At 43.3% G+C, this 26,062-nt stretch overlaps 1 protein-coding gene across 1 annotated transcript in view; it reads left to right on the top strand.

Annotated features, from left to right (window-relative positions):
- DSCAM (DS cell adhesion molecule) overlaps positions 1–26,062 on the top strand; it is a 651,058-nt gene that overhangs the window by 582,233 nt on the left and 42,763 nt on the right. The window contains exons 21-27 of the mRNA XM_035028849.1: positions 6,246–6,399; positions 12,249–12,366; positions 13,673–13,836; positions 15,483–15,581; positions 18,801–18,989; positions 20,194–20,484; positions 23,355–23,531. Coding sequence (XP_034884740.1) covers positions 6,246–6,399; positions 12,249–12,366; positions 13,673–13,836; positions 15,483–15,581; positions 18,801–18,989; positions 20,194–20,484; positions 23,355–23,531 — 1,192 coding nt within the window. The remainder of the gene's footprint in view (positions 1–6,245; positions 6,400–12,248; positions 12,367–13,672; positions 13,837–15,482; positions 15,582–18,800; positions 18,990–20,193; positions 20,485–23,354; positions 23,532–26,062) is intronic.

Raw genomic sequence — 26,062 nt, 5'->3', positions numbered from 1 at the left:
TTAGCAAGTCATTTCCAACATGATTAGATCATTGTGTTGGGAAATCTGGTATCCAACAGAGACAATTGATGAAAGGTAAATGTAATCAGTTATTATATCTCATCTAAACTATTGAGGAAAATGTTTCCTAAGGAAGTAATAGTCATCCTCCCTCTTTCTCAGAACAAGCATTTTTGGCTGAGCATTAAGGGGAAGGCTTTAAACAAATAGATTTCCTTCCCTACACCACATGAACTTCTGATGATCTTTTTTCCCATTTAGCTCTTTTTCTCTTACCTTTTGCCACCTCTTGAGCTTAACAATGTTTGAATTATGCACCATCTATGGATAAGTGATTATGGGATTCACAGGACAGCCCTCTGTAGGAGGCATCTCACACCTCTGGAGACATCCAGTCTTGCCCTCCTCTGCAGGGCCTACATGAAAGCATCCTTAACCCACCATACTGGAAGTGACAGCCAGCCCCAGCACAGCATGCTCTCCTGCTGGGAGCGGGGCTAGCCTTTGCCACTCTGTGTAGCCTTTGACCTCCTCAGGTGTGACTCTCCAATCTCTATATTCTTCCAGACTCCAAGCTCTCTGAGGGGTTTGCTTGGAGCTCAAAACCCCTGGCACCCCTAGGTGGGAATGCACACAGACTGCTCTTCACAAGAATATGTTATTCCTGCCTTAGCCTCTTATCGGGCCCAGAAATGGATGATGGACAAACCATCAGGAAGCCCTGCATAGGCGGTCTCACATTTTTTGTTAGGAAAGAAGGTACCAGCATCTTTGGGACTATTCTCACTTGCTAAGCCAGTTGCTAAAATTTTAAGACAACAGGAAAAGTCACATTTAATATCCAGTTACATATATTATGAAGAAAACAAATCAACTCTTCTATTGTTTAAATTGGTTGGTTGGCAACCTTCTGCTTACACTTCTGAGAGCTGAAAAATGGTGCCTAATTATGGCGGCCATCAGGGGAAGAGAGTGGCATCAGAGGGTAATAACACCAGTGCAACTAAATTTCCCGAATAAAGAACAGGAACCCTGGACAGCTTGACTATTATTTCTCACTCTATAGAGAAATTTCATTCCAAAGGGAAGAAGTTTCTTTTTTTTTTTTAATTATGTTATGTTAATCACCACACATCATTAGTTTTTTTTTCTTTTTTTTAAGATTTTTTTTTATTATTTTATGTTAATGACCATACATTACATCATTAGGTTTTGATGTAGTGTTCCATGATTCATTGTTTGTGCATAACACCCAGTGCTCCATGCAGTACATGCCCTCTTTAATACCCATCACCAGCCTAACCCATCCTGCCACCCCCCTCCCCTCTAGAACCCTCAGCTGGGAAGAAGTTTCTATTGATAAACCTTTTTACTTTGCCTTTTGGTTGATCTTCTATATAAAAAGTGAAACAAATATTGTTACATAAGAAGTTGTACTTTTTTATCATCGACTTCAGCTGCACCTTGGGTTGCAGGTAAAAATTAAATAAAATGCTTATTTTGGAAGTAGTCAAGGACCAGTTGTCCCTTATAGACAGGATGCTTATTGAGTTTTAACTAAAAGCTATGTACTCTTCACAGAAAATCCTTATTTTCTGAATATATTTTAATGCTCTGTTGATGCTTAATGTTCAATAGGAGTGATTGTTATAATTTGCACATCATTAAGCTTTGCAGAATTAATTTGGCAACAACATAGCCTTGGAGCATTACAGAATACAAATACACACAGTCTTGGGATTGTCTCCTCAGATGGCTAGGAAGCAAGCCAAATTCTCTCCGAAATTCTAGAGGGATTTGATGTTCCTATGATTTTCTAAACACAGACTGGCGTGAGTGAGAGGTGGGGACAGGTGGGGGACAAGTAGGGTGACGAGGATGCATGCACACTAAAGCATACACTCATCCCTGGGGAACCTTGCAAGAGCCCTGTAGTCTCCCTTTATTCATCGGACAGTGCGTGTACAGTAGTCAAATTTTCGACCATGGGAAATTCTCTGACTTTATTTTTTATTGAGTAAGCAAGGGGTCTGTGACAAGGAAAAGGCATAGTTAACATTTGCACCCCTGATTAATTGTAGAGCTGGTACTGTAGCTCATGCAGCCTAGTGACCTACGTGAGGTCTACTTAACAGCTTGCAAGGGTCAAAGTAAGCTTTTGTGTGTTTGGTTGGTTGTAATGACAGCATGGACTTGGCCCAGAGGCACTGAGCTTGAGCCTCTGCTCACCCGTCTGCCACTCTGACCTCAGTGAGTCACTTACTCTGTACCTTAGTTTCCTTGCCTGGGTCCACTTTGATAACAAAATACCACATTGGGTGGCTTAAACAACAGATCTTTATTTCTCATATTTCAGGAGGCCGGGAGGTCCAAGATCAAGGCATCCTCAGATCCAGTGTCTGGTGTGGGCCTTTTACCTGGATTTTCATTATATCCTCACAGGGCAGAGAGAGAGAGAGACCTCTGGTCTCTTCATCCCCTTATAAGGGCACAAATCCCATTCATGAGGGCTCCATACTCATGACCTAATTATTTCCTAGTATCATCATATTGGGGGTTAGGATTTCAACATATGGATTTGGAGGGACACAGACATTCAGTCCATTCTGCCCCTGGCCCCACAAAGTCCATGTCCTTTTCAAGTGCAAAATACATTCATTCCATCCCAATAGCCCCATAAGTGTTAACTCATCCCAGCAGCTACTTTAAAGCTCAAAATCTTATCTACATACCAGCTGAATCAGGTAGGGGTCAGATTCCATGTACATTCATCCAGAGGCAAGATCCTCTCCAGCTGTGAACCTGTGAAACCACAAAAGTTATATGCTTCCAAAATACAAGGGTGGGACACACATAGGGTAGATATTCCCATTCCAAAAGGAAGAAATAGGAAAGAAGGAAGGATTGGGCTACCATGTAAGTCCAAAACTTAGCAAGGAAAATCCCACTGGATCTTAAGGCACAGGAATAATCCTCTTTGGTTCAATGCTCTACCCTCAAAACCTCTGGGGATTACAATGTCTCCCTGACTACTCAGTGGGGCTATGCCCACACTGCAGCTCTCTACAGAGGCTTTATCCATTTTGCAGTTCTGCAGGGCAGAGTAGAACCCCCAGGGCTCTGCCAGGCAGGGGTCTCCCCAACTCAGCTCCGGGAGGTCCTACCCTCAAGGCTTTAGGTGGAGGTTGTCTGGCCTGTTGAAACCAAGGCAGTGATCCTGATGATCGAATATCCTTCAGAGCCATTCTTCCCTTTTCTTGAAGAACAGCACAAGTTCGGGTTCAAATAGCTCGATCATCCTGTCTTGTAGAATCGAAGAACTCGGACAACCCTCTTCAACTCTATCGCATCTCAGTGCAAACTGGCAGTGTTCCTGGCACCTTAGCTGATTCAGTCCATGGCTCACACCCATGCCAATCTCCTTATCACATGGCTGCTGGTCCACACCCTTAACGTTCTCATCCGCAACACACTTTCTCCTGTTTTTGCAATGGATAGGCTGAGAATTTCCCAAATTTTTAAGTTCTGGTTCCTCTTTACTTAACAATTTCTTCTTATTCATTTCTCTCTTTTTGCATTTTACCATAAGCAGTCAGGAGAAACCACAGTTGTTAACTTCTATACTTCACTTAGAAATCTTAGCTAAATGTCCAATTTCATCACTTATGTGTTCTACCTTCCACAAAACACTAGAACATGAACACAATTTAGTATTTTGTTAATTAGGCAATATTTGAAATATTTGAGAAATATTTGAAAAAAATTTATTGTAGGCGGGATATAGTTGTGTATGGCCTTTATACCCATTCTTACCATCCCTGCTGTTAATTAGGATTTTAGATCACTTACCCTTAATATAATTATTGATATATTGATATAAGTGTAAATCTACAATCTTGCCACTTGGTTTTGTATTGTCCTGTTTGTTTCCTTTCTACTTTTTTTTTTTGCCTCCTTTGGATTAATTGAATATTTTTTTATAACTCCATTTTATTTATTTGGCTGGCTCATTAGCTTTATTTTACTCTTTATTTTGTAATTTCAGTGATTTATTTAGGATTAAAAGCATATATATTTAATTTATCACTTTCTACTTTCTAGTGATATTATACACTGTACATATAAGGACCTTATAATAGTATGCCTCTGTTTTTTCCCTTATCAATATTTGTGCAATTGTTATAATACATTTTATCTTTATATGTTATAAACCCCACACTACATCATTATCTTTTGATTATTAATGATCTTTATGAGATTTAAATAGTAATAAAAACCATATATGCCTTTACAGTTACCATTTCTGGTACTTTACATTCCTTTGTGTACATTTATATCTCTATTCGGTATCATTTCCCTTCTGACTGAAGGACTTTCTTTAACATTTCTTATAGTGTGGGTCTACTGATAATTAATTCTTTAAGTTTATATTTTTAAAAAGTATTTCTCTTTAGTTTTAAAATATTTATTTGTTGAGTGTAGAATTCTAGGTTGACTCTTTTTTTCTTTCAGTGCTTTAAAAATGTTGTTCCACTGTCTTCTTACTTGGTGTCTTAGTCAGCTCAGACTGCTATAACAAAAATACCATAGATTGGGTGGCTCAAAAGTAGCAGAGATTTATTTTTCACAGTTCTGGGGCTGGATATCTGAGATCATGGTGCCATCATGGTGGGGTTATGGTGAGGGACCTCGTCTGCCTTGCAGATTTCTCATTTCTCATTGTGTCCTCACATGGTGAAAGGGAGCAAGGGAGCTCTATGGGGTCTCTTTTATAAGGGTGCTAATCCCATGACCTAATCACCTCCCAAAGGCCCCACCTCCTAATACCATCACCTTGGGGATTAGGTTTCAGTGTACAAATTTTGGGGAAATACTCACTAGCACTTGGATTGTTTTTGACAAGAAGTCTGCTGACATCCTTATTTTTGTTCCTCGACATATAACATAGCAGTCACTCCCCATTCTTTCCCAAACCTACCCTACCCCTGGCAACCACTAATCTACTTTCTGTCTCCCTGGATTTGCCTATTCTGGAAATTTCATAAAAAGGGAATGATAAGTATGTGATATTTTGTGACTGGATTCTTTCACTTAGTATAATATTTTCAAGATTTATCCAAGTTAACATGTATTAGTACTTCATTTCTTTTTATTGTTGAATAATACTCTTTGGTATTATTCAACACATTTTGTTTATCCATTCACCAATTGATGGATATTTGGGTCATTCATATTGAAAAATTTTTATTAGGTGTACAACATTATGAATTTTACTTTATTGAGTACCGAATATTTTTACTCCTGTAAATATTCTGACTTTTGGTCTGGGATGCAGTTAAGTTACTTCATGACAATTTCATCTACATGAATTTTGCTTTTAATATTTGTTAGGCAATACCAGTGTGGTGTTCATTCTAGGCCTAATTATTCCCCACCACCAAGGTAAGACCCTGATGCACTGTATCCAATGCCCAGTGAATCTTGAGGTCTTCCAATCCACCTGGTAGAACAGGCACTATTCGCAGCCCTGTGTAAATGCTGGGCACTGTGACCTCCAATCCATTCAGGTAGTTCTTTCCCTAGTTTCTGGCAGTTTCCTCCCATGCCTGCACAAATCTGCTCCACTGAATACCCACTTAGGACCCTCTTCCAATCCCCAAAGGTCTTTCTGCGTGTAGCTCTGTCCTGTGAGCTCCAACTTCTTCCCAGTCTCTCAGGTGTAAATCCTCAACTCAGGGAAGCCACTGAGCTCCTCCTAGGCTCCCTGTCTGTGCCATGGCTTGGAGACTCTCACAAAAATATAAAGCCTGCAATCGTAAGCTCACTTCCTTTGTTTCCCATATTTCAGAGAGCTCTGTCTTTCATTACTTGATGTGCAATGCCTTTGAGATTGTGGTTTCATATACTCTACATGTTCTTAGGTTGTTTTGGGTAGGAGGGTAAATCTGTTTTTGTTACTCTATCTCAGCAGAAAACAGCTGTGCTAAGACCCATAATTTCAATGGCTTGAAATTTGAAATAATTTCCTTGGTAGCTGTGAAAGCTGCTGCATAGAGAAATATAAGCTATCTACATGTATATATGAGATGTCAATGTTGATACCATATATTCCAGCCTTTTAGAAAAGGATTAGCAGTAGCTTTTGTTTCTTATGATAGATAACATGTTAATAGCCATGCCTTTAGGAAATCCATGTGTACCATTTGCCTCCTTGAATGTGGGAACATTTATGTCTCCTCTCACAGGTGATCAGCGAGTTTGAAGCCTCTCCTGACTCATTTTCCTACAGAATTCCCAACCTGAGTCGGAACCGTCAATACAGCGTGTGGGTGGTAGCCGTAACTTCAGCTGGGAGAGGCAACAGCAGTGAGATCATCATGGTGGAGCCATTAGCTAAAGGTAAGCCCCTGTAGTAAAGACCTAATTTCCCACTCTCATTGGACTGTTTTTAAATCCTCACTCTACCAGAAATAAAGCTTACAATGCCCTAAAAATCACCAGAAAATCAGAACATCACGTGCTTCCACATTTCAGCTTAAGAAATAAGGTTGCTGCTAGCTGGCACTGGGCTTTTGTGCAAATCAGAAAAGAATCCCCCTAGCAGTGAACACATTGCTAAGGGTGAGTAGTTCTACCACTCAAAGTGTCTTAAGGAAAGTAAGGAAAAAGAGCCCGCCCTCACCCCTTGGGTAGGTGAAAATCACTACATAGCAACTTACCAGGGAAGTCCTACTTTCATCAGAAGCAAGCATCAAACTTCTTAAAGAGAAAATATGGAATTTGGAAGTTTATAAATATAAGAAAATATTTAGCTCTTCTTCTATTGACAGAATACTATAAACAAAGACCTTAATTAACAGTGGGAAGTCAGAGTCACCAAAGAATAAAAGTTCCTAAAAATGAATATAGAATCTACACATTGAGATGTTATACCGGTCCTAAAAAGCACATACAGGCACAGAATATTCTTATTCTACTTCTGATAATTGCTACCACCCAGTGTTTAGGGTACCACTAAATTAGCAGTTTTCATGAGTAAATGTACTAACATCACAAATCCAGGCCAGCAGGAAATGCCCCCTGATTTTGGAATACACCACATTGGCAATTTATTACTAACAAGGCTGCTAGGTGCCTAAAAGAGAATGTAAGAGAACATTCCAAGATTCCAATTTTACCTTGAAGAGCTCTTGATAACTAAGAGCTAAGATAAAGAATGAAATAGTGAGGGGAAAAAGAGAATGCTGTCCCATTTTGAACAAACTGCAGATAGAAAGTAAATACATTGTTGGTAAGGAAAATAAAATCATGGATTTTTTTTTTGTCTATTGGACTCTTCAATTATGATATCCAGCCACCCCCAACACACACTCTCCCATTAGAAAACAGTGATTATCAATGGGCATAAGGACTGTACCACAGGGTAAAGGAAACCAGCAACATGAGATGCAGGATTAGTAATTGCTTTGCCTCCTCTCTACTTCTGTGTATTCAGTGTCAGGCAGGCAGCTGGGAAAGTCCTTTTTCCCAAGAGACATCTGGCAGAAGTCAGATTTGGAGAGGGTTCAGCACCCAGACACCCCCGTACCTGGGATGGGAAGAACCTACTTGGAAGACAGAGTCAGGTCCAGGAGTAGCTCTAGGCCCAGGAGTAGCTCTGCAGAACGTCAGCTTGCTCTGCAGAGGTAGAGGCACAGGGGTTGCCAGAGAGGAAAGGGTCAGGCCAGAGAGACAGGAGAAAAACCAGGAGGGCAAGGCCAAGAATTCAACAGAGATGTTTTGGAAAAGAGGGAGTGGTCTGCCATGGCAGCAGATGCTGGGAGGTCAAGGGAAACAAGACTAGAAGTGCCCTGGGGTTGGCCACTCGGGACCTCGTGGACCTTCTTGCGAGCAACTTCATGGGGATGGGAGCGGATGAGGGGACCGAGTGGCTGGGAGGTGAGGAAGCAGATCTACTTGGCAGAAAGTTCTCTAAACACACATCACCTGGAAGAAGCCACAGGAAAGACAAGCTGGAGCGAGGGTGGGTCTCATGCGAGGAAAGGCTCTGGTTTTGCCATGGGTTAATATGTCAGCCAGCAGAGACAGTTTGCATGACAATGGAAGACCCAAGTGGAGAGGGGGAGGTGATAATCTGGGAGGAAGAGCAGGGCCACAGGACTGCAGTTTGGAGGAAGAAACACAAGTGGGTTTTGAGGTTTGGTGACAGGAAATGCAGAGTTCCCAGCCTGTGTCTTCTATTTCCTCTACCAAGTATTAGGCAATTTGGGGGCTGGCGGAGAAAAGATCAGGAGTTTGAGAAGAGGAAGGACAGTTGGAAATCATCACTGCAGAGAAGTGGGAAGGAACTTCCTAACAAAACAGTAAGACTGGCAGGGAAAGCGGACAGTCCCGTCGAGGTCGGTGATTGTAAATCTATGGTGGGTCCTAAATTCTCCATTGTATGGATTTCTCCAGAAATGTTCAGCTTCTCGTGCTCAAGTGGTGTTCACCCAGAGTTAGGTTGATCCAGATGGGTTTTCTGGAAAGGGACTGAGCTAGGGAAGGGCTCAGGCTTGGAGTAGATGTTCCAGCTGAAAGGCTCTACCCAGAAGCCCCAGACACTGGCAAACAATGAAGGCTGAAAGGTGCAATCTGGAGAGATGAGGCCGCTGGCAGCCCAAGAAGACAGGTGCAAGTTATCCTGCAGTTGCTGGGAGATAGGCAGCAATGGCAAATCTGTCAGCAAGTAGCAGAGTCCAAAATCCAGAGTTAGGGTCACAGAGAAGACTGCTGTTTAGTGAATGAAGTGGCAGAATGGAGTCATGAACCCAGTCCTGGAGGAACACCAACCCGAAGGAGCCCAGGGCCAGGGTTGACCGAGAGAGCACCACCACAGGGCTGAGGGCAGCACAGGATCCAGAAGGGATGTCCAGGTTGCAGATGGACAGCAGTTTCTCTGAATCATTTGAGGTGCTTGTTAAAAGACAGACTCCCTGTGCAGCCACTCTGGAAAACTGTATGGAGGTTCCTCAAAAAGTTGAAAATAGAGCTACCATATGATCCAGCAATTGCACTACTGGGTATTTACCCCAAAGATTCAAAGTAGGGATCCGAAGGGGTATGTGCACCCCGATGTTTATAGCAGCAATGTCCACAATAGCCAAACTGTGAAAAGAGCCAAGATGTCCATCAACAGATGAATGGATAAAGAAGATGTGGTATATATATACAATGGAATATTATGCAGCCATCAAAAGGAATGAGATCTTGCCATTTGCAACAACGTGGATGGAACTGGAGGGTATTATGTTGAGTGAAATAAGTCAGTCAGAGAAAGACATGTATCATATGATCTCATTGATATGAGGAATTCTTAATCTCAGGAAACAAACTGAGGGTTGCTGGAGTGGGGCGTGGGGTGGGAGGGATAGGGTGACTGGGTGATAGACACTGGGGAGGGTATGTGCTCTGGTAAGCGCTGTGAATTGTGCAAGACTGTTGAATCTCAGATCTGTACCTCTGAAACAAATAATGCAATATATGTTAAGAAAAAAAAAAAAGAAGAAGAAGAAGAAGGTAGCGGGAGGGGAAGAATGAAGCAGGGGAAATCGGAGGGGTAGACGAACCATGAGAGACGATGGACTCTGAAAAACAAACTGAGGGTTCTAGAGGGGAGGGGGGTGGGAGGATGGGTTAGCCTGGTGGTGGGTATTGAGGAGGGCACATTCTGCATGGAGCACTGGGTGTTATGCACAAACAATGAATCATGGAACACTTCATCTAAAACTAATGATGTAATGTATGGGGATTAACATAAGAATATATATATATAGACAGACTCCCTGAATCCACCAAAGATTCACTGAGTCACAGGCCAGCCTAGGAATCTGCATTTCTAACAGAGATTCTAGATGATTCTCTTGCCTGCTCTTGTTTAAAAACCAGATCTGCTGGGTTCTATCGCTTAGTCTTGGAATTTCGGACGAGGACTCTTTAAATTCCCGTGCCACAAATGGGCATTAATTCTATAAACTGGGTGTGTTGGGCTTCAAGATGAAGTGGTTCTGGCCTATATTTCTCAAAATGCAGATGGGAAATTATTCATAAGTCCTGGAATTGGTTTTAAGGGTTATAGCCAGCATATTAAAGTACTAAAATGGAATAGAGTCAAATAGTCTGGACTGACTTGAAAAAAATGAAACACGGTAATTATTAATTTGAGTCACTTTGTCTTCACTCACGCACAACCCACCATGTGTGTAGCTTCTGGGATTCAATGTGTTATGTGTTTCTTATGGTAGGGAGGGAGATGTTAAAAAGCTTGAAAGCCCTTAACTTTAGCTGGGTTTCCTAATCATCCCAGTTTTGCTGCAAAAGCATTCCTCATCATATAAAAGGATGGTCTGAAGTGTTTGAAATGGAAGATGCCAAACCACCAATGCCAGAAATCCAATGCTCCCTGACCAGGATATTTTTGTTATGATGAGAAATCAAAACGGTCAGTTACTGAAAAAGTGGTCTTTGCCATCCATGAACCATCTCTGAAGACCCTGCCCCAAGATGGAAGAGCTTGCTGTAATTCTTGCTGCACAAAATGGGCCCAGCTTCTGAACCCAATGGCATTTCATCTCTGTCTCAGCTCTGGCCCACAACACTCAGAACAATGAAAATAGGAGTTGTATGGTAGACCTTAATGACCAAGGTTTGTGTTCTAGGCCAGGATGCCTCTGTAATGACTTGGCTCCATCTTTCATGAAATTCCAGCACTCTCCTGGGGAGTCTGCTCCCATGCCCATTGGCCAGTCCAAAACCTCAAGCCCCAGATGATTCAGGGTCCCAACTTTGGTCCCATCCTTATGGGTCCAGAATCACATTGGGGCCACCTTTCATATGTGGTCTCCATGACTTTGCATCTGGCCTGGTTGAGCTTCCAGAGGGAGCGTCCTAGAAGACAGTATCCCAGTGTATGGCTAAGGTGGGGCACGTTGTTTTGCCTCTGGAAGACTGGAGTCTTGGTGTCAGCTTCTGTGTCTCCCTCAAGAAGGTAACACTAAGAACTGTCAGTGCTGGGCTCCTTAGTCTTCAAGGAGGCCCCTGATCATGTAGGTCCACTTGGGCTTTTTCCTCTCTACTCCTGCTACTTCAGGACTGTCCTGGTGCCAGATGCCTCTGGCCAATGTTCCTGTTGGAGCATCTGAATTACGGTCCCAAGCAAACAGTTGTTCTTCAAGAGAAGCTGCTCAGAAAGCATTCGTCTTCCTTAATGTTTGTGCTGAAGATCAAGATGACACAATAAAGTCAGGAACGTACCACAAAATTGATAAATAGTTGTTCCGTGTTACTCCTCCTTTTAGCACTTTATGCCTTGTATTGTCTTTTCTCTCAGATATTAAAAGTGTATTTTAACGTGCAGCTTTTGGTGTTGAGATAAATTGTTTAATAAAGGGCTGTGACAAATAATTGGGCTCATAGAAAACACAGCTTGGGGCTGCTGGGTTTATGAAGACCCAGATATTTAATTTGGGCTCCTCATGTTTAGTCAATAGAGGGGGGAAATGCTACCATAGGGATTTTCAGCTATTTGTATGTTTTTTTTTAATTTTATTTTATTATGTTATGTTAGTCACCATACAATACATTATTAGTTTTTGATGTAGTGATCCACGATCCATTGTTTTCATATAACCCCCAGTGCTCCATGCAGTACGTGCCCTCCTTAATACCCATCACCGGGCTAATCAATCCCCCCTCCCCCCCCTCTAAAACCCTGTTTGTTTCTCAGAGTCCATAGTCTCTCACGGTCCGTCTCTCCTTCTGATTCCCGCCCCCCTTCATTTTTCCCTTCCTTCTAATGTCCTCCATGCTATTCCTTATGTTCCACAAATAAGTAAAACCATATGATAATTGTCTTTCTCTGCTTGACTTATTTCACTTAGCATAATCTCCTGCAGTCCCATCCATGTTGATGTAAATGTTGGGTGTTCATCCTTTCTGATGGCTGAGTAATATTCCATTGTAGATATGGACCACATCTTCTTTATCCATTCATCTGTTGAAGGGCATCTCGGCTCTTTCCACAATTTGGCACCAAAAAATCCCTTATACATATCCTGATACCAGACAATAGTGTTGGCAGGCGTACCATTAATCAGCTGTGCAGCATTCACCCTTTTGGGGGGGTGTCACTATATGGGGGAAGGTCATTTTGGCTTTTATGTCAATGAGGCTGTGGCGTGATTGGTCTTCTGCTGTGTTTGGTGCTCCAGCTCCAGCACGAATCCTGACCTTCAGTGGCACAGTGACTACTCCATGGATGAAGGACATCGCCTTGCCTTGTAAAGCTGTTGGGGACCCTTCTCCTGCAGTAAAATGGATGAAAGACAGGTAACCAGTAACCTAATGTATGCCTTTAGTGAAACTGTAAGAGATTACACAGACATACCAGGTTGGGTCTGGTGGTCTAATGCTGTATGCATTGCCACTCATGAAAATACCGGGAAACACCAACTCTTCTGAGATGGGAGAGGAGGTGGGGTGGGGGTGGAATCTTGGCTTTAGTGCTAAAAGGGTCTGGTGTGTTGCGTCTATCTTCCATAAATTCAGAGCCTTTAAATTCATAACAGAATGCTTGCAAGGAAAATAGCCTAACCAATCCAATAATCTCTGTACTTTTTCATATAAATTTCCTGTATAACTGAGATGATCATGCCCAACATCATAGGAGACCTGGCACCTGTCTTTCTCCTTATAAGATAATAGTCCAACTAACCCTACTTCAAATGCTCTGAGAAATGACTTTAAGAGACAGAATGCATTAGGACTTAGTTAATATAAAATCTGGTTTTCCATACTCAGAAGTAATTATTAAAATAATAGCAGCCAAGATAGGAGGCAGAAAGTGGGTGAGATGTATTCTATCCTGTACCTTTTCTAAGTGCTTTCTCTATGTTCAGAAGACAAAATTAGGATATAAATAAAGAGCTGACAATTCACTAATGAGCATGGAAATTTGATATAAAATGGATTCAGAAGAGTGCCTATTTTAAACAAAAGCACTTAAAAGACAAACTATTGAAATAATGGTCTTGGTCCAGGGACCACTTTTCTCATCTTTTAAAATCAGTTAATCCAAGGAAATAAATAAGCTCCCAGGGTCAAGAGCCATTCTGCCTGACGTGGGGCTGGCTGGACAGTTGCCACCATGGTGGAGGTTATAATGGGGAGGGAACTCTTTTGTTCTAGGACCAACACATGACCCCCTTGAGAGACCACAGTTCACTTTTTTGGGATCAAAATCATTAACAACTGTAAATCTAAGTAAGTCCACAAGAGACTGCCACATTTAGTTGTCCCTATGTGATTGGGTCAAAATGGCATTTCTGCCCCAGAAGGAATTCCCAAGAGGAGGTGGCTGGTGTCTACATGGTGGAGGAAGGAGAGGCCCATTCAGGATGTGGCATACATTGACATATTTGAGAGCCAGAATCCCAGCCCTTGTCACAGATCTAACCTCCACATAGCATGCTCTACAAAGAATGAAATTCAGCTATTTGATTGTTTTTGTCATGTAATCACAATTTAGTTCCAAGTGTGTTGTTGACCTCAGAGAGAGTCTTTATGCTTTTCCGCAGCCTCAGCTAATTTGGATTGTAATTTCTTTAATCTGTGCCCTTTTTTTCCTGTGAGGTAGTAACGGGACACCCAGCCTAGTAACGATTGATGGGCGGAGGAGCATCTTCAGCAACGGGAGCTTCATTATCCGCACAGTGAAGGCGGAAGATTCCGGCTATTACAGCTGCATCGCCAATAACAACTGGGGATCAGATGAAATTATTTTAAATTTGCAAGTACAAGGTACAAAGTTCGAGGACTCTTTTTATGACATATTTACTATGTATGCCTATATGCAAAGAGTAAAATTGAACAAACTTAAAAATCAGCCTTTCTAAAGAGCTAATTGCTATTTTCATATTACAGAAAAATACACTTGTTCATTTTGGAAAATGTAATGCAGCAAATCAAAGAAAATAAAAACACTCATAATCTCAAAGATGACGCTATTTATATTTTTGCATAGAGAGAACCTAGTCAAGAATAATGAGACTGAGAAAGTCCTTGATAACTTTCACTAATTGCACAGTTTACTCTACATATGTGTAAGTGGAACCCAAAAAACACAGACAAAAAATAAGTCTGAATTGAGTTCTTTCATCTACTAATTAAATTTTTATATGCAATGTACATTAAAAGGTCATGAACTGAAACTCTTAAGTGTATTGCTATAGTATTTAGTTGGGTTTTTAATACAGCATATATGGTTTTTCTTGATATCAAGCACAAAATGTACATGACAAATTCAAGATAGTTAAATTAAAATCATGTGTAAAATCCCAAATGGCCACTGACTGGGTTCAGGTTTGGGTGCACTGTGATATTTTATTAGTAGAAAAACCAAAGGGTATGCTTCTTGGGACTTAAGTGTTGTCACATTAATAAATCACAGCAAGTAAAAATAAAATCAATATTGTCCTCAGTGGGAGGGAAGAGGAGGAGAACAATCATATTTAAAAAAAATAATGCAAAATTGGTCTGAAATTTCAAGTAAATTGGAGTCTATAGAATCCCATGGTGTTTCAGAAGATGGACATGATATTGTGACTCTAAAGAGACGGGTCAGGTTTTCACGCCTTTGGGTTAATATATATGGGCCTCTCTCAGAGGAAAAGAGATGGACATTTTATGGGAAGTTTCTATACAATTTGGATAACCTGATTTTGAATTTCTTCAATGTTTCTGTCCTTGGTGCTGATCCAAAATAATACTGAGGCCCATTGGTTGGAAGTCTGTGTTCTTCAAACCTTGTATGAATGTGCAAGTTCTTGTACACAGCCACTCAGTGGCACACCTTTGATTTCCAGAACAGAGCGCGTGTGTGTGTGCGTGTTTGTGTGTGTGTGTGTTGCATCTTGGGGGAGTAGCTAAAAAAGTGGAAACTTTTGCAATTCTTTTTCCCACTAGCCACTCTCCCCTACCCTTTCTCCCTCCCCTACTCTTCCCTCACCCAATCTCCCCTCCTCCACTCTTCCCTCCCCTGTCGCATCCCTGGGAACAGAACAGCTACGTGGATGCAATTTATCTTTCTCACTTGGATCATGGCTGAAATTCAGAGTACTGTGAGCATCTTTAGTAAGTTTAAAGAAGATTTCAATCAGTGATGAGCGACACAGAAATTCAAGGAATCAGTGAGGAAATGAGTTAGATATAAACCCAAGTAGAAATGTGGTTGAATTTTTGTTAAATAATAGATTCACTCTGCTCTATCTCTTTAACCAAGGACATCAACTAAATAGACATTTTGACAGAAGTGAATTGCATATTTTGGCAACCTAAAACACTTATTTAATAAATGGCTGTTAAAAATGATTTGGTAAATGGCTGTTCAAGCAGATTAAAGGTGTGAAAAACTAATTCTTGTTTTCTAAAAACTGTTTCCTGTCTAGTTCCACCTGATCAGCCTCGGCTTACAGTGTCCAAAACGACATCTTCTTCCATTACACTCTCGTGGCTCCCTGGGGACAATGGGGGCAGTTCCATCAGAGGTAAGAGCAATAGTTTGCCCACAGTAGTTGACTGTCACTACCCCCAGGCTGATAAGTGACACATCTCCATCAAGTAATTGTTATGTGTTAGTTATAATTAATTCTCCCACCACCTAAACAGCAAGCCACACATCTATTTTTATGGTATTGACTGAAACCCATCATTCATCCAAGGCATCCCATTCACAAAATTACCATTATGCCTCCAATCTGAGTGAAAGATTAATGAAGGCAGAAAAGAAAGAATTTGGTAATCTCTCCCCCAAGATTCTGCATACTGTTTCTTCCCCATGTTGTCAACACTCCATCATTCATTCACTCCTGTACTCAATCATTCATTAAAGTAATTAGTAATTACCAATTTAATTTAACTAGTAATAAAACAGTTATTGTTCCAATTTATAAAGCACAAAAAGATGGAGAACCTAGAGTTTAGGTAGGAAATGATCTATCTGCACAAAGCTTTTGCATTGAGTCCATAGCGGAAAAGAATAAAGGAAGTCTGTCCTGAGGAATGATATAGTGTGATAATTGTAGCCTGCATATAGTTGGGAAAACATCATTCTGAGCAAGCTGTGGCCACAAGAAAGGAAGAGAACCTAGAGGTCTAGAGCACATAGAAGGGGACTTCCAAAGACAGAGGACACCCCTTCTTCTGAGTGAGGAGGGTGAGCAGACAACTGGAAATAGGGGGTCATTTCAGAGTGAAGCCAGCACTGTCCCGGAGCCAGCTCCTTCCAGGTGATGAGAGCCAGCTGTCCTATCTCTTCCCCGCCTTATACCCAGTGATTGCACCCAGGCAGAGAATCGTTACACACCCCAGAAATCAGAAATGCTACTGGTCAGGGCTTTATTATATTTTTGAACAGCCAGTTGTTAAACATTTATCAGCACTCCACTGAGAGAAAGGGAGGATCTTCCTTTTTTTTTTGGAAAAGAAAAAAGTTAGATTTTTTTTTTTTTTAATAGTAAGCTGATTGAGATAAGGTTGTGTTTGTACGTTTGAAGAGTGTGGGGAAGATTTGTAACAGCTACCATGTGAAATGCACAGGGAGTCATTAATAGACCAACAAAGTCATTGCCAAGAGGGAGTGAGGCCCTATCTGCATATAAATATCCCAAATTGTGGTGGTCACAATTTCACAGTCTCATGGCCTTGTCAAGTGGTGCCAGACACCTAGAAGGAAGACTGGGTCACCGTTTATCAGAGCTGCTGACTGGCAGAACAAGAGCGGCCAGAGTCAGAGGAGTGAGTGCAAACAGGCTCCTGGTGGAAATGGTCTACAGAAGGTTCTAGGCTGGTTAGAGAACATTGTTATGAAAAAAAAAAAATGGAGCATCGAGGGAAGAGTTCAAGGGACTCTAGGACTCAAGGCTCAAATGAAGTAGAGTTTGGGTTCTGTAAGTGTGAGAGCCTGGGAGAGGTGGTACAGGAATTGTCAGAGCAGAAGGTCTTGAAAGTGAAGCCAATTTTGGTAATGAAGAGCTTCCAAGCAAAGGCAACTGGGGGTCCCTGAAATGCAGTGGTAGCCAAAGCCATTGGCATGGGGGCTCCTGTTGCCAAGGGTTACAAGAGCTTCCCAGATGCGATTCAGGTGGAGGACATTAAAAGGAAAGTGTTCTCCCCATGATGTTCAGGGCAGCAGGGAGGTGGTTTAGGCAGAGTTGGAGTGGAAGCCAGGTAATGACAGTGGGAGCATGGGGTACCCAGATCCCTCACCCAGCTGTCAGATAATGCAGGAGCTTTGAGGGGTGCAGATCAAGGATACTGAAAGAGAAAATGAGGCTCAGAAAGGAGGTGGACCCCAAGGCAGCAGAGGGCTAGAGGGGAGGAAAGGAGCAAAGAGTAGGGAAGATGGGGATCCTGACCACAGAAGAATCAAGGACAGGTGACCTCCATGTGAGAGGTCTGCAAAACACTTGATGCTTCCAGTGTGGGCCTAGGAGCCTCTGTAGTGTGGAGTTGAGAAGTGCTTTGCCTGTGTTAAAAATGGAGCCCCGTGGGCTGGAGGGAAGATAGCAGTCCACCAGCGTGAGGACAACATGCACCAGGCAGACTGGTCCTGGGTTGCCTGGGTGTGAATGTGGAGGAGACAGGGATAGAGAAAACAGGACCTGTTTGCCCACCCCACCCCCTCACTGGCCCAGGAAATGGCTGGGGTAACAGGGATGGTGGCCATAACAAGGAGGAATATCTTAGTGATCACAAGGGCCAGGAGATCTGGCTTCAGATTCTGAAGTTGGGGTTTGAATCTTACTGACTTACAGGACCCTCGAATGGTCACCTCTCCTCTCTGGACCTCAGTGTCTTGCTCTGCACTGTGGAGATAATAATCACTGTGTTCTAGAATTATATGAGGTAATGAACATAGCAGGCTGAGGACAGTGCTTGGCACCTGGTGAGCACTCAAGAGAAGGAGAGTTGATGTTCGTGGTCATGGAAGTACAGATGATTGTGGTCATGTACAGAAATGAATTTTTGGAGGAATTTTTCAGACTAAGGACAAGCCAGGTGAACATTGAAATGTTGGGATGGCTACAGGATTTAGAGCTGTTTCCTTAGTGATCGTGGACTGGGTAGGGTATGGTTGAGGAGATTCCTACCCCCTTGAGAACATATCCCTTTTCCAGAGCTTCGGTTCTCTTAAAAATAATTCAGCTCAGTTGGTTAAGCGAACTGCCTTCGGCTCAGGTCATGATCCTGGAGTCCTGGGATCGAGTCCCACATCGGGCTCCCTGCTCAGCAGGGAGTCTGCTTCTCCCTCTGACCCTCCTCCCTCTCATGCTCTCTGTCTCTCATTGTCTCTCTCGCAAATAAATAAAATCTTAAAAAAATAATAATAATAATAATTCAGCTCAGACCATGTTGATACCCAAGGATTCAGGCACATATGCCCTGAGGGCAAATTTCTAGAGACTTAGTGTCCATCCTCTGCTACCTGCTACACCTTTTAAAAGGAAATGGGGAGAAAGTGGTTTTATTTCACCACACCAATTAATGATACACCGTAGTAATGTCTGGCGTGGCCTAAATACTAATGAGAACATCATCACAGCACTCCTCCCAGCCTGGGTTCAATTTCCTGGCATCAGGAAGACTTCAGATGTTCTCTTCCAAAGATGCATGAACGAGGAGAATTCTTATCCCATACAAAATGCCAACATCAACCCTAATAGAAAGGAAATAAGGCTCTTTTGAATATTTCTTGTGTTCTGTAGGATACATATTGCAGTACTCCGAGGATAACAGTGAACAGTGGGGAAGTTTTCCAATCAGCCCAAGTGAACGTTCTTACCGCCTGGAAAATCTGAAGTGTGGTACTTGGTACAAGTTCACTCTTACTGCCCAAAATGGAGTGGGACCGGGACGTATCAGTGAGATCATAGAAGCGAAAACGTTGGGGAAAGGTATCTATGCCTTCTGCTGTCTGCATTTCCTCTGCTTTCCAGATTGGATGGGGGACTGCAGTCACAGATGATGCGTCATATATTTGCACGCTTGTCTGTGAGTTTGAACTCTGTTATTCCCAAAACGGGTTTGGGCATGTTGCAGTGTAATGAGAGAGATGGCTGGTCTTCACAGAATATCCTGGTTCTCTTACTTCCTTATCTCATTTGCAGTGAAAAAGAAGAGCGTCCTTTGCAAACCAAGGGCTTCAGTGCCAACATAACGTGTCCTGGCTGGGTCGCCATGACATATGTCATTTACCCTCTCACCTTCTAGTGTGACCTTCCCCCTCCCTCACCCCATGCCCCTCTATCCATAACTTTCCCATTGCCTCCAAGGCCCCACTTTTCAGGTGGGAAATGATTGGGGTAGACTGTTGACCTTTAATGTGAATTGGTTTTTTAATCTGAAACATGAACCTTTGAGCAGAGGAACCCCTGGTGGGCAGAAATGGCACTCAGCGGTGAAATTGCAGTCTGGGGCCACCAGTAAGGGGAGGGGTGCAGTGGCACAGAAGTGTAGATGAGGCGGTGAAGAGAGGGTCTTTGGAGCTTCCCCTCGTATCTGACCCTCATCTGGTGCACAGGGCCACACTGGATAGCAAAAGAGCGAGAAATGGGAAGGCAAAGGTGCTAACTTGGATCTGCCACCTGAGTTTTGGCTAAGATGCAGCAAGGGTTCAGAGGATGAGGGATTGATTTATGCAGAAGTGTATCCATCAGGTCCCTGGGTTCCAGTAAGAAGTGCTTGGATCGTAAGAGACACCTGTTGGTACTTCCGAAATCCAACTAGACTTCTCTTGAGTCAGGTCCATCCACACGAGAGTGGAAACGGGTCAGCTCAGCACACGGTATGGGTTCCTTCACAACCACTCAAGGAAACACATACATGGAAATAGCACTGTTCTTAGGAGCTCTGACATACACAGCAGTAACCTCTACCCACCCAATTCTCCCTCTCATACTCAGGTCACTGTGGTTGGAGACAGCCCATTGGTCCATAGGTCCCTACAATAGTGGACACATTGGGGCTGGCCTATGACCCAGACTTGGGCCGAGCTCCTCGCGCAGGTGGGGAAGGCAGCCAAGGGCTAATGCATGACCGTGCTGATGGCCGGCATTCACGTACCCCATGAGCTGGTCCCCACTGTGCATTCTCCCACAGAGCCCCAGTTCTCGAAAGAGCAAGAGCTCTTCGCCAGCATCAACACCACGCGCGTGAGGCTGAACCTCATCGGCTGGAACGACGGCGGCTGTCCTATCACCTCCTTCACTCTGGAGTACAGACCCTTTGGGACCACGGTCTGGACCACAGCTCAGCGGACCTCTCTCTCCAAGTCCTACATCCTCTACGACCTGCAAGAGGCCACGTGGTACGAGCTGCAGATGAGGGCGTGCAACAGTGGCGGCTGCGCAGAGAAGCAGGCCAACTTCGCCACGCTCAACTATGATGGCAGTAAGCTGGCTGGCTCTGTGGCCCTCCCACGCGTGCATGTGCTTACTGCCCCTTTCCCTCCCAACATTCATCCTGGGCACAGAGCGACCAGTGCCCTCAGACCCCTTAGGCTTCGGGGTCACTCAGCTGGCTCCCGGTGGGGCTCCCTAGTTCGCTGTGTTCACGGGACCATGGCTCTGCTCCAGAAACAAGGGACCGAGGGCCACTGGGAATCTGCTTAGGGAATCATGGTGCAGGAGTGACTTCTCTTGGGGCTGAAGGACTCTTTACCTTCCCTTGCCAAACACGTGGTTCTGTGCATTCGTCAATGACTGGGTGCTAACCCTGCTTTTGTTGTCTCCCCACCCATTCCCCACCCCATCCCAACCCACGTAACTCCGTCTCTGCTCTCATTTAGCCCTTAGACTGCATGTGCAGAAACAGTCTTCATGGTACAGGAGCTTCTGGTAGTCCCTGAGCAGAAATGCAGGTGCCGGCGAAAGTAATATAATATAGCACAGGATGTTAGTGTGCGCCCCACCCCGCCCCTCCCCTCCACACACGTGCAATTTGCTTGGATTTTCTGAAAACCGGGAGAGGTATCTTGTGATGTTTAGTCAGCCAAAAATAAACAATAGAAATTTTTATACTTTTTTTCCTACAACTAGTATCAAAGGCCGTTGATTGATATCTGAACAAACGCCCAACCCAGTGAAGCTGAAAGATAGTGGGTCATTGATTGTTATGAGGTTAGGGAACTTCAGAAAGTCTTAAATAGCAGCATGTTGGTGTTGATCTCTGCAGCTTTGCAGTGACTTTCACTCAGGGAAAAGCAGTGATTGAGTTAGGTGCTCAGTCACAAGGTAAGACCTGCCGCAGTTCATCAGGAGGTTGGGAGCTCCTCCCCCCCCCCCCCCCCCCCCCCCCCCCCACCCCTCCAAGCTTTCTGGCCAACACCACTGACCAGGTCAGACCACAGTGTTGGATGGCCTAGCCCAGAAAGTCTGAATCTGAGCAGACTAACTTTCTAGCCCTCAGTTACAAGTGACGTCGTTCAAGGGTGTCCCATCCCAAACCACCACCCACAGGCAGAGTAGCCCTTCCTACTGGCTTTCTCCTCCAACAGGGTTTAATTCTTTAATCTTACAGAATAAAGGACTTTGACCTACCAAACACTTTACCTTGCATTTAAGAGTTCCCCAAAGTCCTCTGCCAGCAGGTACACATTTGGGCAGTAAGCATATTTCTTACTTTAGCTTATTGGCTTACGTGAATTGACTTACGATAATCACATGCTGTCACGAAGTTTCTGTATAATGTAGATGCCAGAGCGTGGGCTTCAATGTGCACAGTGGTGATATGGTCTTGCTAATCTTTTAATTAGAAACCACTCGCAAGCAGAATTTGAAACTGTGGTTCAAACTTGGAGAGCACTCTGCGGAATTTAAATGCTTGTCTTCTTAAAAAATGATGCTCTCATTTTATCCAGGATCTTAGATTATAATCATGCAAAAGTTCTGTGAGCTACATTTAAATTCCTGAAGTCTGAAATAACTTTATTACACTAGGAAATAAAATTACGTATTTATACTTTCCTTGAAGAGGATCATGGATTTCTCTGAACCGATCTCAGGGATATATAGCTTTAATATCTCTCTCGTCAGATCTGACTGAAGATTTCCCTTTCATTTGGGGAGAAACAAACATTGACAGTTAGCCTCACGCGTATGCCAGTCAAATCTCCGATTCTTCCATGTCTGTATTTGACTCTTTCTTCTGCCATTTCCTTAGCCAGACGTTTGCCCGTGTGCCTCTGCTGCCTTAGTTTTGCAGACCAGCTTCACCTGCATCCCCTTACGTGGGTTCTGAGCATCTGCAGACGTGGGTTTCCAGCTAAAAATAACGGCACATTTGGAAGAACACTTTTCTTGACCTGGGCTGCTAACATAGGGGACTGGGATTCAATTATCCCTGCTCTACTTACTAAGTGCAGTATAAAGACCATTTTTGCTCAGGAGGAAATTGCATTATTTTTGCATTATTTTTCCTAAACAGTTGACTTCCTGGCCCTTGTTTTACATGGAAAATACAGTGGGATGGAGCATCTTGTGTAACGGAAGGTGCCAAAATGCATGCCCCGTAAAATGCAGATGTATGTTTGAATCTCTGCGCCTGTTATATTCTAGCCTCTGCCTAGAAAGCAGCTTCAAGTAGCTCAGAGTTCAGTCTAATTAGGTGTTTCCTTATAATTCTAAATAATCTGAATTTCCTAACGCTGTATAATAATGTCTGATCACTAAGGAGCTTGCTTTGGAGACCTAGATGCTTCCTCTTTGAAAAGTTGTCTGCAGCTCTTACACCCTAAAACGAGAGTTTCTAAAGTAGATAAAAAGCAGGTGAATCACCAGACCAAAAGGGACGCTAAGCTTCTTTAAGCCAGTATATCTGGTCCAGTCTCCCTGCAGACTCCTGTCCACTGGCCAGACCTATTGTTCCTCCTCTGATGTGCAGGTTTTCAAGCAGTTGTACTATGGGGGACAATTCCAGCGAAATACATGTGGCTTTTTTAAGCACCTAGCCTGGACATTGTGCTTTCAAGTGCCTGCACCTAGCAGTACATTGCAAAATGAAGTCCCTTTCAAAGAAATGGGCTGATTCAGCCTTTGTGCAAATCCTGATTTGATGTTTTGTCAAGTAAGTTGCAAGTTGGGCAGAGGAGGGGCATGAGAAAGTAAATCAATGAGCCAGGACCTAGGTAAAGAACTCCTTTCATTTCTCATCTTCCTGGACACCCTTGGATCACACAGTGCACCTCTTGTAACCATCATCCCTAAACCCTCCGCCATGCTGTCTTCATTAATAGTCATCTAACACCATGGCCCTGCTTTCAGGTACAATCCCTCCACTCATTAAGTCAGTTGTCCAAAGCGAAGAAGGCCTGACGACCAACGAGGGGCTCAAGATGCTCGTGACCATCTCCTGCATCCTGGTGGGGGTCTTGCTGCTGTTTGTGCTCCTGCTGGTGGTGCGGAGGAGGAGGCGGGAGCAGAGGCTGAAGAGGCTGAGAGGTGAGTGGCGGCCCCGCAGTCACCTGCTCGCACCACTTTCTCTGGACAGCCGGCCTGGTGGGCGCTGCCCCCCAGGAGAAGGGCTTTTATTCTCTAGGTCAGGTTCCCCAACTGCCAGACTCTGTGACGCGCCTTCAGCAGGGCCGCAGATCCTTAGGGGAAGAGTCGCGCGGATGTTACTACCCAACACAATCAGACACTGAGGGAGGGTCAACCTCACACTGGTCTCCTAAATCCTAGAAATCAGCAAAGACAATTATTTTCTCATGGGTCTTTCAACTCTGCTCACTTTAATTCTCAGCCATCGCAGCAAGGCCATCAATTATGGCGTCCTTTAAAAAGACCTATCACATTTGCTGTGGCAATGAGAACTATTTTATTGCCAGGAAGTGGAAATTGAGGGCTTATGGTAAAGCACTGTGAGGCAGAAAACACACACTTTCCCAAATTAGAAATGTGAGCTAAAGCTCAGTGTAAGAGTTTCACTCAGACAACAAAAAAACCATGGAAGACAAGAGCCTCATCCAGACGAGAGCCATTGTGAGCAAGCACCGTTATTATTATGTCTAGCTCCGTGAGGTCCCGGTGACGAAGCTATTTCTAGCTTCTGGCCAAGAGCCCTTCCTTGCCCTTGCTCTGCAGTGTGAGGAAAATGAGCTTTTTCCAACATGAAACCCCATGCAGGAAGAGTGGTTCCGAGTCCTTTGCTTTTCATCTGTCAGAGTATTTAACGAAGCCCGTTTTTTGATAAAATGCATGGACACGATGTTCGCATTTCATCAGTCCAGTGCGGAGTAATGTCAGGCAGCATCCTGCATATTCCTCAGAGTTACATCCTGAGGAACAAGTCTGGAAGCCCAGTCCCCAAGACCTATCTGTGACATCCCCAGACATCGCTGATACCAATGGAAAACATCGACATCTTCTGCAAACACTTCAGTTGGCTATCACCTGATGAGAGCAGCAGAACATGGTGATACTTTCTCTTGTCTGTGCTTATGCGAAGGATTTCTCTTTATGTGGCCCTAACACAGCTTCCTATCAATTTGCTTCCACTTAACTGTAAAATTAAAATATTTGAAGTACATCATGCTCCATCTGTACATGTTAATAGCCCTTCCATTTAAATCTCCCACAGCCCCATCATTCAGATGAGCCACCGGTCTCATTGAAATATGCTTGCTAAATTCTGTTAACCACTTATTTAATTTTGCAGACTTACCTTAGTAAATCCTATATATCCTAAGCACCATGCTTGGTGCTTGATGTATCAAGATGAAGAGAAAGAGCCTTCTGAACTTTGGGTTTAGTGTGGGAGGCAGACACATGAGCATCTACCAGGAAAAGAACAAAAATGTCATGAATATTAAAATAGGGCTTGAAATAAATCCTACATATGCTCAAAAGAAGAAGCAATTAATCCCAACCGGGAGAGAAAGGGACACCATCTAAGAACTACATAAGAGCAACATATTGCTTAATATGTAGAGAAATCCAGTATAAGGTGAACTGTGTTGGATTACATTCACAAGTGCTCATCACTAAGATACCAAAAGGCTGTTTTTCTAACCCTTTCACAGACAACAGAATCCCATATTCTGGACTTTACAGACAATATTATTGAGGAGCCAATAACTGACAGACCAGCAAGGATCTGTCCTTGTTGCATTTAGATGGCCAGATCTAGCTAGCTGCATTTCAAAGGTTATGAATTGTTCATGTAACATCTTCTAAAACCAACAGTGAATTTTTTTTCTTAATCATTTCCATTTGATCACAAGGGTTTGGCAGCAAATGCATTAAACATGAAGGTACTCCTTCCTGGTATTCTACCACCCTCTGCCAAATTCACCATTCCTTTCCCCCCAGTTCTATTGAATTACTCCTTCCTTCCCAGCTGTTGTTTAATTTGCCCTATTCTACTCATAATCTAAGCACCCCAGTCTCTAAAGATTCTGAAGATGCCTCTAACTCTTACCAACATATTGGGCTGTACTGATGGTGGGCCCATGCACCTTTACTGTTTTTCTTAACAATGTCTTATCATTCAGGGATTGTTTTGCAAGGGCTCCTGCCAGAAAATATCCTGGGACTGGCATTGTTATTGTGGACCTCTCTACTCCTAGACACCAGTATTTCATAAAGGCTTTTGGTAAAGAAAGCAATACATCACATCAGAGAGCACAACCTTTCCTTCCCCAGAAATGGTTTTGTTTTCTTTGTGCCCGAGGAAAGACAGAGCCCACACAAAGGTTTCAGCAGGAAGAAAACAAATACTGTGGAAAAGAGTGTTTGTTTATGCAAGATGCTGGGGAGCAAAGAATTCCAGGGAAGCAAATTGCTGAAGTTCAGGAGAGTCTGCTGTCTTGCATTTTGTATGCACTTCGCAAAGCCTTCCAAACCCAGAGTCGGACAAGAAGGCAGTGAGAATGCAAAAGACCGGGCATCCAATTCCACATGCTTCCTAACAGCACGTTTTATTTATTTATTTATTTATTTATTTATTTATTTATTTATTTATTTATTTATTT

This window comes from Mirounga leonina, unplaced genomic scaffold, assembly GCF_011800145.1.
Source record: "Mirounga leonina isolate KUSES-001 unplaced genomic scaffold, KU_Mleo_1.0 Mir_205, whole genome shotgun sequence".
NCBI lineage: Eukaryota > Metazoa > Chordata > Mammalia > Carnivora > Phocidae > Mirounga > Mirounga leonina.
This window is presented reverse-complemented; position numbering and strand designations above follow the sequence as displayed.